The sequence below is a fragment of the Acomys russatus genome, unplaced genomic scaffold (genome assembly GCF_903995435.1).
Source record: "Acomys russatus unplaced genomic scaffold, mAcoRus1.1, whole genome shotgun sequence".
Classification (NCBI taxonomy): Eukaryota; Metazoa; Chordata; class Mammalia; order Rodentia; family Muridae; genus Acomys; species Acomys russatus.
The window spans coordinates 5,156-21,293 of NW_026131420.1; the positions used below are offsets into that span (position 1 = coordinate 5,156).

At 47.8% G+C, this 16,138-nt stretch overlaps 1 protein-coding gene across 1 annotated transcript; it reads left to right on the top strand.

Moving 5' to 3' along the window:
- Positions 1 to 535: 535 nt before the first annotated feature.
- Positions 536 to 16,090, top strand: LOC127186188 (ephexin-1-like; the record flags this gene model as incomplete). Its single annotated transcript, XM_051142657.1, has 3 exons — positions 536 to 831; positions 14,266 to 14,426; positions 15,937 to 16,090. Coding segments are annotated over 3 exons (611 nt in total), but the record flags the coding sequence as incomplete, so codon positions are not given.
- Positions 16,091 to 16,138: the final 48 nt, after the last annotated feature.

Sequence of the window (16,138 nt, forward strand, 5' to 3'; positions counted from 1 at the left end):
CCTAAGTCTCTCCCCAGACATTTGGGTCATATTTGTTTTTAAATGTGATTGGTCAGAGAAAATAAGCTTGTAAGTGTGAGTGGCAGAGGCACCCTGTTCCTTTGGGCTCAGTTGATGAGACACTGAGTTAACATGAAAGCTCATAACCACTCCCAGTTCAGGGATGCACAGGATTAATCTTTAATATTGAAACATTTAAAGCTGGGGAAAGGACCCTGGTGGGATATTGAAAGATAATTGAGATGTTTCCATCAATTTCCATGCACCCTACTAACACAAAGTCTGTATTCTCAGTTTTTTCCAGTGTGTGTGGAAAAGCAATTTTGGATCTACTCAGGGATTCCTTTACTTGTCAAAGAAAACTTACACATGCTGATCTTCCCCATAATGAAGCAGTGGGTGGTCTCTTCTTCAGGCCAGAGCCTGCTGCTGAGGCCTAGGGCATGCTGGCTTTCTCCTGAGTGTGCATGGGGCTTTTCCAGGACCCACAGTCTGACATCCTGCTCTTGTCTTTGTCACGATGCTTTGATTTCAGGGCTCCTGTATCAAGAATATAGAGATAAATCAACTCTCCAAGAAATCGAACCCGGAGGCAACAGGACGCAGAAATACAAAGCAACTCAGATGGGTCCCAGACTGGGGAAGACACGCCAGAGGAAGAAGAGGAGGAGGAAGAGGAGGAGCTGGCCAGCCCACCTGAGAGGAGAGCTCTGCCTCAGATCTGCCTGCTCAGCAACCCCCACTCCAGGTTCAACCTCTGGCAAGACCTCTGAGATCCAGAGCAGCGGTGTGCTGGACATCCTCCAGCCGGAAGAGGTCAAGCTGCAGGAGGTATGCAGGTACCTGGGCAGGAGGTACATGGAGTGTGAGGGACCCTCTATGGGGTGGCAGTTCCCGGCTGGCTCGCCAGAGCAGTTCTGTTCTCTCTAATACAGATAGAGAAAGAAAATCTCACACAGGTCGCCAACCCAGGCACTTTCTGGGCTGGCTCAAGGCCCCTTGCTGAATGTTCGAAGCATGAATATTTTGTTAGGTGAAGTGACCGCCTTTCCAGTACCAGTGACATCGAAGCATTAGGTGGTACAGAACCGGTGACTGGTGAAAATGATTCCAGTCTTCTGCAGGTGACAGTCTGTCATGTTTGGGGGCCATGTGGATCCTTTGTGTGAAGGTCCAGGCCACTCTCCCTGAAGTCAGGGAGGTAGTGGCAGCCAGTGAGTGGCACAATGGTTGGCTGCTAGCAGGGAGAAATGATCAATGGGAAATTATTGGTAACAGAAACAATGTGGCAAGTGTTTGGTTTGTTGGGCAGGGATCTTGATCTCGTGAGTACCAGAAAGTGTGGTAAAGAAGAGAGGATGATCAGTGGTAGAAAAGGTGATCAAGGGGGCAGGGTATAGATTTGTGTGTGTGTGTGTGTGTGTGTGTGTGTGTGTGTGTGTGTGTGGTGTGTGTAACTTGCTTGTGCATGGACTTTGTAGATGAAGCATCATGTCACAATGCCAAATTTGGCATTTGGTCATTTGGCTAATGACAAAATAAAAAACAGAGCCTAGCTCCTCTCTGTGTCCTCCAATTCGATTCAGGACTGAGGAAGGAGGTTGTTTTGAAGGACCACCCCTATAGGGTTCACCTGTGTGTCCTGTCCAGCAGAATCAAGTAGAAATATATTTAAACATTGACGTGTTACCTAGGGATCACATCAAGACTTTGTCTGGGTAGTTGCTGTCATTAAGCAAAGCTTATCGAGGTCCATTCATACAGTTAAAATTTCAGACACTTAAGTGGAGTGAACCACAAAGCAGAGAGTCCTTTATATATCACATAGGAAGGTGACAAATGGCAAGGAATGTCGCACATACCTGTAATCTCAGCACATCATGCTGAAGATTGTGAGTTCAGAGTAAACCTCATCCACATGGGCAGTTAGAGGCTAGCCTGGGCTACATGACAGCCTGCCTCAAAAACTAAAACAGAAGCAAGAAGCAAAAGATAAAAAAAATAAATAGCATAGACATGGTGGCTGAGCTCACCCCTGCCCACCTGGCCCCAAGTTATAAAGGTAATTGAACACTAGGGAGCTCTCTAGAGAGTTAAAAAACCAAGCTGCCATATTACCAGACATAGAAAATACAGTCGATGGCCCTTCAGGTGGTAAAGGTGCCACTTATTTCTAAATGTTTTACAACTCTGTAAGTAGCCCACTAACACACTTCCATTATTTTTTTTTTTTTAAGCAGACAATACAAACGCCTTCACTGGACCCCTTGCAGCTTTCAGCTGAATTTTTATGAAAACAACCCCTGCTCTGCTGGGCTTTGAGAGCACAGGCCAACGATGCCTTCCCAGGTGGAAGGCAGACTTCCCGGCTGCACTAAAGACAGAGGAGCACAAGTGACCCGAGGGGTCAGCAGTGCTCATGGGCTGGCCAAGGCGCTCTGTGGACACAGTGCAGGGTAGCATCAGGCAGGGTGAGCTTCAGATCACTCAGTCACGTGCTCAGTTTATCCTTGTGCTCTTGCTGACGCACTCTCGCAACAGTGAAGACGCGTCTCACATCACATCCCAACACAGGGCATTCAAACGGCAGTGTGAGCTGAGAAGCCTGCCTGAAAAACTCTGGAGTCTAAAATGCTCCAAAATCAGACACTTTTGAGCATAGATGTGATGCCACAAGTGGACGAATCTACACCAGCAAACTAGTTTACGTGTAAAAGTGTTGGAAACGTTTTATGTAAAGTTACTTTTAGGGGCTGGAGAGATGGTTCAGTGGTTAAGAGCACTCCCCGGTCTCCTAAAGAACTGGAGTTTGCCTTCCAGCACCCGTGCGCAGCAATCAGCTCATAACGGGTTGCAGCTCCAGCTCCAGGAGATCAGTACATTCTTCTGTCCTCTGTGGGAGTACGTGCACACACACACACACACACACACACACACACACACACACACACACACAGAGGCAAGAATACATAAGCACACATACATGTATTTTCATGCACATGCACACAGATTAATTAAATTTCAATTTCTTCTTAAGCTGTGCACATAAGGCTTTGGTCACCCACATCTCTAGTTCTAGTACCAAACCTACACATACTCTTTGGGCCACTGAAGGAACAGTGTGTCTTGTTTGGGTATCTTGTTTTTGCCGCTTCTTCTTCTTCTTCTTCTTCTTCTTCTTCTTCTTCTTCTTCTTCTTCTTCTTCTTCTTCTTCTTCTTCTTCTTCTTCTTCTTCTTCTAGGTAAGGTCTCATGTAGCCCAGGCTAACCTCAAACTCACTAGGTTAGAGAATGACCTTGAATTTTAAAAAAAATAGTAATTTTTATCTATTTTTAAATACTTATTTTATGTGTATGTTTTGCTTGTGTGGATATTATGCACCTTATGTGTGCCTGGTGCCCTTGGGTGTCAGAATAAGACACTTGGATCCATGGAGCTGTAGTGATGGGTGGTTGTGAGCTGCCATTCAGGGGCTAGGAACCAAACCCAGGTCCTCTGCAAGAACTGTTTGAGCTCTTAACTGATGAGCCACCTCTCCAGCCCTAACCTTGAACTTTTGATTCTCCCACCTCTACTCCTGAGTACTAGGATTTCAGGCATATGCTATCATGCCAGATTGAGCCAGTCCTGAGGCTGGAACCCAGGACCTACGGTAGACAACCAATCCACCACCCTGCGTTCAGCTGCCCATGTGGCCTGGCCTCACAGACCCCATTTTCTGTTGAGCTTCTATATTGATGTTCTTGATTGAGCAGTGGTTTTTATAGTCCGAATATTAATTCTTCTGACATTTGTAATGTTTTTCTCACAATATAGCAAAGAGGAAATGACAGAATGGTTTCTCACACCTGTGCTGGCACCCACCTGCCTGGGGTTTGATTCTTTGCTCTGCTACTCCTTAGGTGTGTGATGCTGGCTTATCCGTCAAGTGCAAGAATCTGGATTTGTTGCTACAGTAGGACAGAGACTAGGTCATTTATAGAGAAAAGATGTATGCACAGCGTGAGCTTCTAGAAGCTGGGAGGTTCAGATGAGGGAGCCCGGGGAATGTACAAGAGAGACAGAGGTGCTGAGCACTTCCCCAACTGACAGACAGGCAGGCCTCACATGGGCTTTAGGGGGACACAGGCCAGAGCAGGGCTTCCTGGTCCTGCTGTTTCTCTCCACAGATGGTGAGAATTTGCGTTTTCAAGATCAAGCAGGTAAGCTTGCCTCTGCCACGGCTGCCTTCCTTCATGGACGTCCTCTGCTTTCTTACAAAATCTTCCGGCTGGTTTCTGTGCTTCTTCCTAGTCTTCTGTCTCAGGCGAGGGGGAGGGGAGACGCTCAGCGGGGTGGAGCCATGATGCATTGGGCCCAGGGGTCCAGTAGGTTGCTGCATGCTAGGCTGTTCTGTGGAGAGACAGAGCAAGGACATAGGGAGCCTGAGGAAGATTCATAGGGTAATCTGTGTAAAATGTTTGTCATTCTCCAAAGGCTTACTGCGATGACAGAGAATGTATGCTAGCTACCTCACTAAAAAATATCCACAGCCAGTGTGGTGGTTTGTGGTTGTAATCTTAGCACTCAAGAGGCTGGGGCAGGAGGATCGCTCGAGATGCATAGATCTTTTATTGTTTTACATAGTTTCAAATTTATTTATTTAATATTGTGTGCATATGCATACATGATACGTGTGTGTGCATATGCACATGTGATACATGTGTGAGTGTGTGCCTATGCATACATGACACATGTGTGAGTGTGTGCATACGGAGGTCAAAGGACAAGCACCTTTTCCCACTGAATCATCTGCCCAACCTGAGACTCCTTTTTCTGTAGAAACCACATCGCTCTGAAGGGAAGCAGCGCTTATCTTCCAGTGGCCACAAATACTATAACAAATGGCTCAGCAGTTCCTTCGCACCTGCATGACAATTTACAGCCATCAGTAACCCCAATTCCAGGGGCCGCACCTCCATCTCTGGCCTCCGTGGGTATCAGGCATGCCCACAGTGCACAAACATACAATAGTCATTTTTTAAAAGCTGTTATTTTAATATTTGTTGAAGTTGCACAAGCTGTAATATCTCTCTACATCTATCTCTATTACAGTGAAACAAGAAAATAAAATGTAGACACCATAGAAACTTAAAATTGATCCAGTGGCAGTGCATATCTGTAAATCTGTACTCCCAGCATTCTCGGGGCTGAGACAAGAGAGTCTCCAGTTCAGGGTCAGCCATGGGTATATAGTGAGTCTGGGCTAGGTTGGGCTACACAGTGACACCTGCCTGGAAAAGCAAAGCAACCAACCAATCAAACAACAATGACAAACCCCATCAAACCACAAATGTTTTCAATGCTCTTCACCTTGGGGTGGGAAAGGAAGCTGTATAATTTCAGTCAATTTCAATGACAGTTGTAAGGGTGCTACGCTGAGAGTTCTGTGGACTCATGCTGCCTGAGTTGCATTTGGGGCCTCCTCCCAGTGCTCCGTGCTGTAGTATAAATGACAGAGGGCTGGGCGATGGCTCGCTGGGTAGCATATTGACCTCTCGATTGTGAGAACCTGAGTTCGGGTTCCCCAGAACCAATGTAAAAGGCCAGGCGTGGCAGTAGGACTATAATACCAGCAACGGTAAGATGGGAGGCAGAGTCAGGTGGCTCCCCGGAAGCTCTCTGACAAGCCTGATGAGGTTCTAGGTCATTGCCAGACCCTGTCTTAAAAACAAAAGGATACATGCAAGAGGAACAGGAAAATGGCTTGTGCTGCTTTCACACACACTGGTGAACCCAGATTCCAATCAGCTATGGAGCTCCATCAACAGTGATGATGAGCCATACAGAGAAAAATGGTCCAGGCTGTCAGCACAGAAGGACAAGGGGCTGCAGAGATGGCCCAGTGGTTACAAGTGTGTGTTTCCTTTGCAGAGGAGCAGAGTTTGGTTTTCAACGCCCATGTCGGATGGATCACACTGCCTGTGACTCTGCTCCGGGGGCATCTAATGCCGCTGGCTTCTGTGGGTACCTACACACATGTGTACAAACACAGAGACACAAATATACACACACATAATTTAAAAAAAAAAAACTATTAATGCCCACTAAGTAAATGAAAGAAGTAAAAGTCAAATTCACTAAAAAGCGAAAAAGTCCAAGCAAAAGCTGTACCAAGCTTTTCTGTGATTCAGACTGACAGAAGATGACCTTGAGTTTATTTTCTTTCTGCCTCCACTTCTTTTTTTGTTTTGTTTGGTTTTTTGTTGTTGTTTTTGTTTTTTTGTTGTTGTTGTTTTGTTTTTCGAGACAGGGTTTCTCTGTGTAGCCTTGGCTGTCCTGGACTCACTTTGTAGACCAGACTGGCCTTGAACTCACAAAGATCTGCCTGCCTCTGCCTACCAAGTGCTGAGATTAAAGGCCTGTGCCACCACCTCCCAGCTTGCCTCCACTTCTTAAATGCTGGGGTTACAGGCTTGTACCTCCCCAGCCAGATCACAGAATGCTGGGGTTAAACCCAGGGCTTCATGCATGCCAGGCAAGCACTCTGCCAACTGAGCCACATCCCCAGCTCCAGCCATACGCTTATACTTAAAACCCAGCTTGTGAAAGTACTTATGCGAGCACTGCACAACACAGTTCATAAGGGCTTGATGATATTTGTACCAAGCTCTAAGAAAGAATATATTTGCAGAGTTCCCAGTCTTTAACAATCTGGAACTTTATAGTATAAAACAACCAGAGCTACAGACATTTTAAAAATGTATTTGTTTTCAGCAACTAGGGTACACCTTAGTGGCAGAGCCCTTGAATAGTATATGCAAAGCCCTGGTCCCATCCTCAACTCTGCAAAAGAGAAGGAGAGGGAGGGAGGGAAGGAGGGAGAGAGAGGGAAGGAGGGAAGGGAGTTAAAAACAGGTTTTCAGATGGGCATAAGCCTGTAATCCCAGCACTGGGAAGGCAGAGGCAGGTGGTTCTCTGTGAGTTCGAGGCCAGCCTGGTCTACAAAATGAGTCCAGGACAGCCAAGGCTACACAGAGAAACCCTGTTTCAAAACAGAACAAAAACAGGTTTTCAAAGAATTAAGTAGGCGAATATTTACAGCATACAATGTTTTCCAAAGAGTAGAATATCACATCTGCAGGGGACTGATGGTGGTGAGGGCTCAGTGGGTAAAGATGCTTGCTACCAACCCTGAGTTCTAGCCCCTGGGTCTACATGATGAAAGGCGAGAACTGACTTCTAAATGTTATCCTCTGACTGGCTCACACACGTGCAGCATACCCAGACCCACCTCACACATGTGCAACCTCACACACGTGCAGTGTACACAACCCCCGACACAAATTAGCAGAATGTAATAAAAAAAAGAAAAAACTTCATTTACATATTTTTATAGTTTTCCATGGATTAGACTGATATACTTTAAAAAAAAAAAATCAATGAGGCCAAGCTGATATGCACCAGCTCTATTCAACATTAGTGTGAGCATGTGTGTGCATGCTCTTCTGCGTGTTTAAAGCCTGGCTTTACAGATTGATTTTAAAGATCTTAATGTGTGCTTCTCTTTTGACAGTTAGATGTTCAGATTTTATTCTTCAAATCAGTGGCAAAGATCTGGGTTTTGTTTTGTTTTTTAAGTTTTTATACAGGTCCTGGGATTCCAAATCAGGTCCTCATGACTTCACAATAAGCATGCTTACCCGCTAAGCCATCTCTCCAGCCGACTCAGAGCTCTTGTTCAGTCTATGTTCGATGTGAGACAGGCAGCCTCTGGGTCCTGCCAAGTAAGTGAGCCTGTGGCCAAAGCATCCCCGGTTCCTTAGCTCCCCAGGTGGCAGGTGTCCACCTTCCTCCTCATGACATCCTTGGGTAAGCCTGAGTTTGGCTTGGTCCTAGAAGAATCAAGATTTAAAACAAAATGTGCTACCAGGCTGGGGGGGGGGGGGGCCGCGGGATTTCTCAGTTGAATTCCATTTGCTAGTTTGCTCTGAAGCCCTTGATTTTGAATCACTATTTAAGAACAGGACAGTTTGGGAAACAATTAGAACTTATTCAAAGTAAAAGGCCAGGGGGAAAAGGGTGTCAGGAGATGGTGGCTTCTGCTGGGTCTGTCAGTCTGCCTTTTGTTTCTCCTCTGCCTCTTTCAGGTGCTGGCCAGAGCCCAGCATACTTCTTCTGATGCTCTGGGCTTTCTCACTCATTCTTTGAAGGCCCCTCCCCACCGTGTCACATCTTGCCTACAGTAGGGTGAGCCTCGTGCTGACTTAACTGAAATGGCATGGCTTTTCCTTCTTCTTCTTTTTTTTTTTTTTTTCCTCTCTCCATCTTTCTTTTCCCAGTACCTTTGGAGAGTTGCAGTGTACAGTCCTTGGGCTTCAAAAGAAAAAAGAAAAAAAAAAAATATATATCTAGGGTATCTCCACAGGGAGGTCAGGGAGCTTTTCTAGAAGGTGTCGGGGAAGGAATGGAAGGAGACCACAGATCAGGGAGGAAGAAGGTACAGGGAGGGTGGGGCTCTCCTCCCAGCCAAACCTCAGCCTGCCTGACTGCCGTGCCTGCCATCTGGCATGGAGAAGAGAGAGAGAGGAGAGAGAGAGAGAGAAGAGAAAGAAAGAAAGAAAGAAAGAAAGAAAGAAAAGAAAGAAGAAAGAAAGAAAAGAAGAAAGAGAAAGAAGCCAGAGGTGCCAGGAATGACTGGTGCTTAGGCTGTGGTGGCCTGTGTCCCTGCTCAGGACCCTGTCTCTGCAAAGGGGCTTCTCTAATCTAGGGGTCAGGCTGGGTAGAACTAGAAGGGTGAGGAGGGCGTGGTGTTTTGAGCATCTCCAGGGTAGCAGATACACACAGACACCCAGGTGGAGTGTCCTGCAGGCTGGCAATGGGATTGGCAACCAGGCCCAGCGTGCCCAGACAAGAAAGAGCTTCGTCCTTCCGTGGAAGGAGATGGGAGGGAACCTTACAATCAGCCACGGTCTGAGTCTGCTCAAATTAAGCATGGAATAAGGCTTGTGTTCCATTGTTTTCACCCCTTTTTTTTTCATACCTTAAAGAAGGCTCTGTAGAGAGACCCTGTCTCAAAAAACAAACAAGCAAACAAACAAGTTTCGTTTGGATTACCATATGAAAATATAGAGTTCATATGGTGGGGAAGGCAAGATGGCAGGAGAGTGAGGTAGCTGGCCACAGTGTGTCCACAGTGAAGAAGTAAAGACAGATGAATTCTGATGTTCAGATTGCTTTTCTCCCTTTTATTCAGTGACCTATGGAGATACGCTACCCACATTAGGGTAGATGGTCCCATTTCCATCAACACCCGCTAGAAATTTCATCACAGAGTTGCCCAGAGGCTTGTCTCCTAAGGTGATCCTAGATCCTGTCAAATTGATGATATTGACCATCACACCTGGCTCTGGCCCAGCCCTGACTCCTCTCCCTGAGGCCAGTGCACTCTGAGCCTGTCTTCCGGTGTCTAGAGGGAGGTGGTGCTGACTCAGGGTCTCCCTTTTGCTGGAGGACAAAGCTAAATGTATGCTGGGGTAGGTCACACTACAGAAGACACCAGACAGGGTTACTTCTCACAGCCTGGCAGGGTGTGTGTGTGTGTGTGTGTGTGTGTGTGTGTGTGTGTGTGTGTGTGTGTGTGTGTGTGTGTACATGCTCCTTGAATACATGACAGGAACCTGATGGGCCTTACTGGATATCTTCACTAGGGGCCCATAACGCATGGAGAGCTGTCACCTTCCCATGTTCAACTCTCCCTCACCACTGCCCTAGTCCCTGTCCAGTGTGCCCAGTGTGGCTCTGATTGGGGATTGGCATCCTTAGGAGTGAGCTTCCGGTCATCCTTTGTCTCTCAGGCCCAACTTCACCTCCTGGGGTAGACCCACCTTGCCCTTCTGGCCAGAGGCCAGAGCACCTTCCCACCCTAAGTTAAGCAGTGCCCAGTTGGTGGGCAGCCATGCCCACAATGTCTCTCTGATGCTCTATGGAAGGCTGGGCCCAGGGCTGTGCTTCATACATGAACCTCACTTCTTGTGGAGCTACCATCCTCCGTTAGTAAGATTAGGCAGTTATCCCTGGAAGCGGGGTTCTGACCACTCAAGGCCAGTGGACTGTTGGCAGCCCAGCTGCTCACAGCAAGCAGACACATCACGGCCCTCACCAATGACAGAACCACCTGTACTGGCCCTCCAGGAAACAGCACGGACTGACTAGCTCTTAGCCTGAGCAAAGAATGCAGGCAGGGTGTGCTGTGATTCTCATGGATCTTGGCAGCTAAAAATTGGAAGAGTTTAGATCTAAGAGCACTACTGAGGGCCAAGCTGTGATTCATAAAATTTAGGTCAGTCTAATTGGGTGGTCCCTGAGCATCCCATCCAACAGCCGAGCTCACAGAGGGGAAGATATGACGGTACTCAGCATGGCTAATTCATAAACTGTACCAACAATGCTGACATGTCGACCAGTCTCTTCCTCCTCCCCTCACCCTCTGTGTGTGTGTGTGTGTGTGTGTGTGTGTGTGTGTATTTCTCTCCATACACACACACACACACACATGCACACACTATACATACCCACAAGCACATTCATGCCTGTATTCATTCACACAGTCACACACTCATGCTCAGATACTCAGACATATTCATATATAAATATAAACATGTGAGCAAGCCTGTGCACAGGCACACACATGAGTCATTTTTTCATCAATGTGATAAGACAGCTGAGAGGAGTAGAGTCCAGCATGGTAGCACATACCTTTACTCCTAGCACTTGGGGAGGCAGAGGCAGTCAGATGTCTGTGAGTTCAAGGCCAGCCTGGTCTGCTTAGCAAGCTTTGTGACATCCATTGCTACATAAGGAAACCCTGTCTCAAAGAAGGAGGAGAGAGGATTTATTTTGGCTCACAGTTTCAGAGGGTCTGGCCCACAGTCAGGTGGCTCCATCACTGCGGAGATCAGGCTGGATACCATGGCAGGAAATGTGTGTTGGAGCAAAGCAGCTCTCCTTTTACCAGACAGAATGCAGTGAGAGACAGGAAGAGGCTAGGACAAGGAGAGACCACCCCTAGTGACCTACTTCCTCCAGCTAACCCACATGTCCTAAGTTTACACCATCACCCAAAATAACAGTTGAGGACCAAGCTTTCGACATGTGAGCCTGGGGGCAGGGTGGGTAGCTCCCATTCAGGACCACATCTAACACACTCTTCAACGCACTGTCCAGCAAGTCTCACTACCTGATGTTGCCTGAGATGCCCATCAGTCTGCCCTTCTCTGCTCCCCTGGGATGTAGCCCGCAGAGTGGTGTCTGTGGTGCTGTGATCACTGCTAGAGCTCGGGGCTACCGCAGACGCAGCAGGTGTCCAGCGAGCGTGTGGCACCAGGTGGCTGAATGGGTGCCTAAACAAGGAGCACACTGGGCCTGGCTCCCCCATCTCTTATTTCTTTTAAGGTTTTATTTTGGGTTTTTGTCTGTACTGGGGATCATATTGAGGGCCTTCCACATGGCAAGCAAAAGCTCCACCACTGAGCTCTATCCCTCAATCCCTCGTCTCTCCTGCATAGCCATGTAAAGGCTTGAGTGGCTGAGTCAAAAACAATATTGATAAGGAAAAGACAGCTACAATGATGTGGCAAATAATGTGACATTCTAAATAAAGACAAACATCCTGGCCAAGGAAAATTCACAGATGACTAACCACCTATAAATGGATCAGAGCGGGAGTGGTGAGTGAATGGGCTCAGCCAGCATCAGCTGTGATTCAGGACAAAGCCTGCTGGGTGTCAACCACAGCATAGCTAGTCCTGGCTGCCCCCAACCCTGTCCTTAGCGCCATTGGGGCAAAAAGCTATCTAATCAGCAGCAGGGGTAAGGCAGAGCACTTTCAAGTATAGCCCCAGGGGTCTCTGACAGTGTCCTTAAGAGCCTTGCCTTCTTGAGTTACCATGTGGGGATGGAGGGTCCCTCAGTCTGTGACAGAGTTGTCTGTAGTCACCTGGGTTACTACATGCTCTTGGAGCCTGGCTGCTCAGTTATCTTGGCAGTCTTTGAGAAAATTAAACCTAGCAGCATTTGTAACAGAAAAAGCTCTAGAAAACTTCATGCCCAATGTGGCCTTCCTGTCTGTGCTGGATACAGGCAGCCTACATGAACCCAAAGAGGAATTTCCAGCCAGCATTGGGTCCCAGGACCACAGCTCACGGTATCTCAGCCCTGATTGTTTTAAGTCAAGTGCAGACTAAGGACCTTGAGGTCTGGGGTGGCTGTGATGTCTCTGTGGACTTTCTTATTGTTGCTGCAAGGTGTCTCCAAGTTACGAATACATTCCTTGTCTCAAAGGGCCTCACCAGAATCACTGCGTGCAGTGCTTCATAGGGAGGAAGTGACCAGAAACACCCTATTAACCCTGCTTTGCTATATGACCCAAACTGGCAGGAGTCATAACAGCCAGGGACATGGAAAACCCTTTGGTTGAATCGTGCTCTTGCACCGTTTCAAGTCCTGTGACTTTGAGGGCACTGCTCACCACTTTGCATCTGTTTTTCTTATGGTGAAACAGGAACTTCCACATATCCCTTCTGGGGACCCCAAGGGTTAATGAGACAGTTCAGGAAAACCCATTGCCCACTTCTGCCACTGCCACCAGAGTATGTGTGTTCTGGGAACCAACACCAATTGCAGTCACATACCTCCTTCCTCGTCCAGACCTGCTCAGTGCTGCTGTGGTGTCTTTGCTTCTGTAGACTGCCATCATGTCTGGGCTGGCATGGAATGATAGAAATTTACACACCACCACCACAACCCCACCCCCCACCCCACCCCCCACCCCTGCACACCCAAGATGCTGGCCAGAAGCCTGAAGTGGAGATGTCAGCAGGGCCTGCCCTCCCTCTAGGCTCTAAGAAAGGATCTTTCCCTGTCTTCTAGCCTCTGGCTACTCCAGCTGCCACCCTGGTCCCACACCTCCATCCTCTATGTATCTCTATGTCTCTTCTCTCTCATTTCCTTTATGGTGGTATCTACAGTGATGGTTTTAGTTGTCAGCTGACACAATATAAATCATCTGGATTGTCCAGATTGTTTTATTATCTATTGACATAGGAAGATCCAGACTAAAAGTTGATGGTACCATTGCCTGAGCTTGGGTCCTGGACTGTAAAAGAAGAAAAAGCGCGCTGAGTAAGGAAATGTGATTCCTTCTCTCTCTGCTCGTGACTGTGGGTATGATGAGCCGCTTCAAGTTCCTGCCTTGACTTCCTTGAAATGTCCGGCTCCATCCTGGAAGTGGGAGCTGAATACATCTTTCTTAAAGCTGTTTTTTCCCCAGTTATTTTATCACAGCAACAGAAGCAAAACTAAACACGTAGCATTGTGGGTAGGACCCACCCTGGGTCTGGAATGGTCTCACCTCAAGACCTTCCATTCAGGCACAACTGATAAGACCCATTTTCACTCAAGGGCACAGTTGCTGGTCCTGGAGACTAGAGTGTGAAGATAACTTTAGAGGGATCAACGGTACAACCTGCCACACTTTCCCTTCAGGCATCTGAACCAACCCTGGGTTAAGAGTCAGTGGAGAGTGATGGGACAGACAGTGGGCATGGCTCCCGCTGGTTTCAGGGTAGGTCATTTGTAAGTGCTAAAGGCGAGCTAGCCAGGCCTGCCGCCAGGAAGTTTTGAGTTCATCACTTTGGTAAGTCAATGCTGATACAGAAAGAAAGGTGCCCCTGAAGGCCAAAGTAAGATTTTGTGTTTCTTTTTCTTTTTTCAAAATGAAAATGGTTTTCTTGATTACATTATAAAATCAGATGCTAAAAGAAATAATAGAGGCTTGTTTAGGATTTTTTTTTTTAGACAACGCAAAAGCCAAAAAAATAAATAAATAAAAGTCACCCAAAATTTCACCCTGCCTGATTGGCATCTTGGTCTGTTTCCTGTAAGATGGAGGGCAGGCAGGGTCCTGCCACTAGCTGATTGCTCTGTCTGTCTCTACACCAATAAACACAGTCCAGAGACATCTTTGCCACCATGTGCCTCTGTCATAAGACCAGCCTCTTAAATTGTTTCTTCTTCTATATGTTGGTCCTTAGCTTATCACCAGGTATTCAGGTGACCAGGCTATGACAGAATGCTTGCCAAGAATGAAGGACTTATTCTTTTGCACTGGGACAAAGTTGGCTTCTGCCACACAGCTGCCATCACAGGCCTCCTGACCTCTGCCACTAAGGACACCCTCAGCGCTTCTTAGCAATAACGACAAGGTCTCTTCTGTGTCTGCACAGGCCATGTTTGAGCTGGTCACCTCCGAGGCCTCCTACTATAAGAGTCTGAACCTGCTGGTGTCACACTTCATGGAGAATGAGCGGCTGAAGAAAATCTTGCACCCGTCCGAGGCCCACATCCTCTTTTCCAATGTCCTGGATGTCATGGCTGTCAGTGAGCGGTGAGCACTGGATGACCACCTTCCTCTGTCTTTCCCATGCTGGCATGTGGCTGAAGCCGGGCTCCTACATTCACCCCCTGGGCTTCTAAACCATTGAATGTTGTGGATTTTTTACATTAAAAAAATAGGATGGATAAAGTTACAAAATCTAGGTGCTAGGGAGGTGGTGCAGTGTGTAGAGTGGTTGTCTTGCAAGCATGAGGATCTGAGTTTGATCCCCAGAACCCACAGAAAAGCCAGGGGCAGCATGATACCCTTGTAATTCCACGGCTGGGGATATGGAGACTGGCTGGCAAGCTGGCCAGGCTAGCCTAACTGGTGACCTGCAGACTAATGAGAGACAGTTTCAAAAAACTAAGTGGATGGCTCCTGAGGAATGACACCTGAGGTTGACCTCTGACCTCCACACATACGCACATGTACACTCACACGTGTGCACACACATACATGTGAACCCAAAGGCCAGAGGTACCCCCTGGATCTCTTCCCATCAGCCTCTGAGCTCTGTGTGTCTCTGTGATGCTGTGAGTCAGAGGATTCTCCCACACTGGTCAGAGGAGAAGTGAGGAGGAGGAAGAGGGGGAGGGGAGAGGGAGGGGGGGAGGAGGAGATTAAGGTGAAAGGCTTACTTAGCACTCCCTAGCCACTTGAGCAGTAGCTGGGCTAATCTGCCACATTCAGATGAGGCAGGGTGTGGCAGAGGCAGTCCTCCCCTGCAGTGGAGAGTCACTCAAGTGTCACATGTGGAAGCCCGGATGTTCCTGCTGTCTGCCTAGGGACCCTCCAGTTGCCCCTCTTTGCACCGATGCCTGCCTTTTCTTTGTAGTCCCTGCCCCTCCTGGTGGCCGTCCTATCCAGTAACTTCTGGAGGTGATGGCTCAGCGATTGCCAGAGCCACCTACCTGTGAGGCCTCTGAGCTTGCTATTTACACATCAACTTCAACTGTACTTTGAAAAGTTCCAGAATACAGAAGTAGAGACATCCGTGTTACAAGCCCTATGTGTCAGCCACTGGCTTAATTAGTGATGAGCACGGGGTCAGTCTGGGCTCATCCAGTCCGTGCCTCCCCCAGTACCCAGGGGACCATTCTGAGTCAACTTGACTACCATTCTATTTCATCTGTAAACACATCACTACACTTTTTTTTTGTTGTTGTTATTGGTTTTTGAGACAGGGTTTAACTGTGTAGCCTTGGCTGTCCCGGACTTGCTTTGTAGATCAGGCTGGCCTCGAACTCACAGAGATCCATCTTCCTCTGCCTCCCAAGTGCTGGGATTAAAGGCGTGTGCCACCACGCCTGGCCTCACATCAGTACACATTTCAGAGATACAGATGAGCCTTGTGCCTTCTCTCTCTGTATACTCCTGGAGGTGCCACCCGTCTAAGAAGACAGCTGTTCAGATGGGCCACTGGCATGCAGAGTCCCAGCCACCTTGTCGGTGGGTGCTGGTTTGTCTAGCAGGCATGCTGATTTCCAGGTGCCTTCAGCCCACCCTTTGCCTCTTGTAGGTTTTTGCTGGAGCTGGAACATCGCATGGAGGAGAACATTGTCATCTCAGATGTGTGTGACATCGTGTGCCGCTACGCAGCTGACCACTTCTCCGTCTATATCACCTACGTCCAGCAACCAGACCTACCAGGAGAGGACATACAAGCAGCTCTTGTGAGTAAGCCACCCTTGCCTGGGGACTACGCAGGAGCATACTAAATC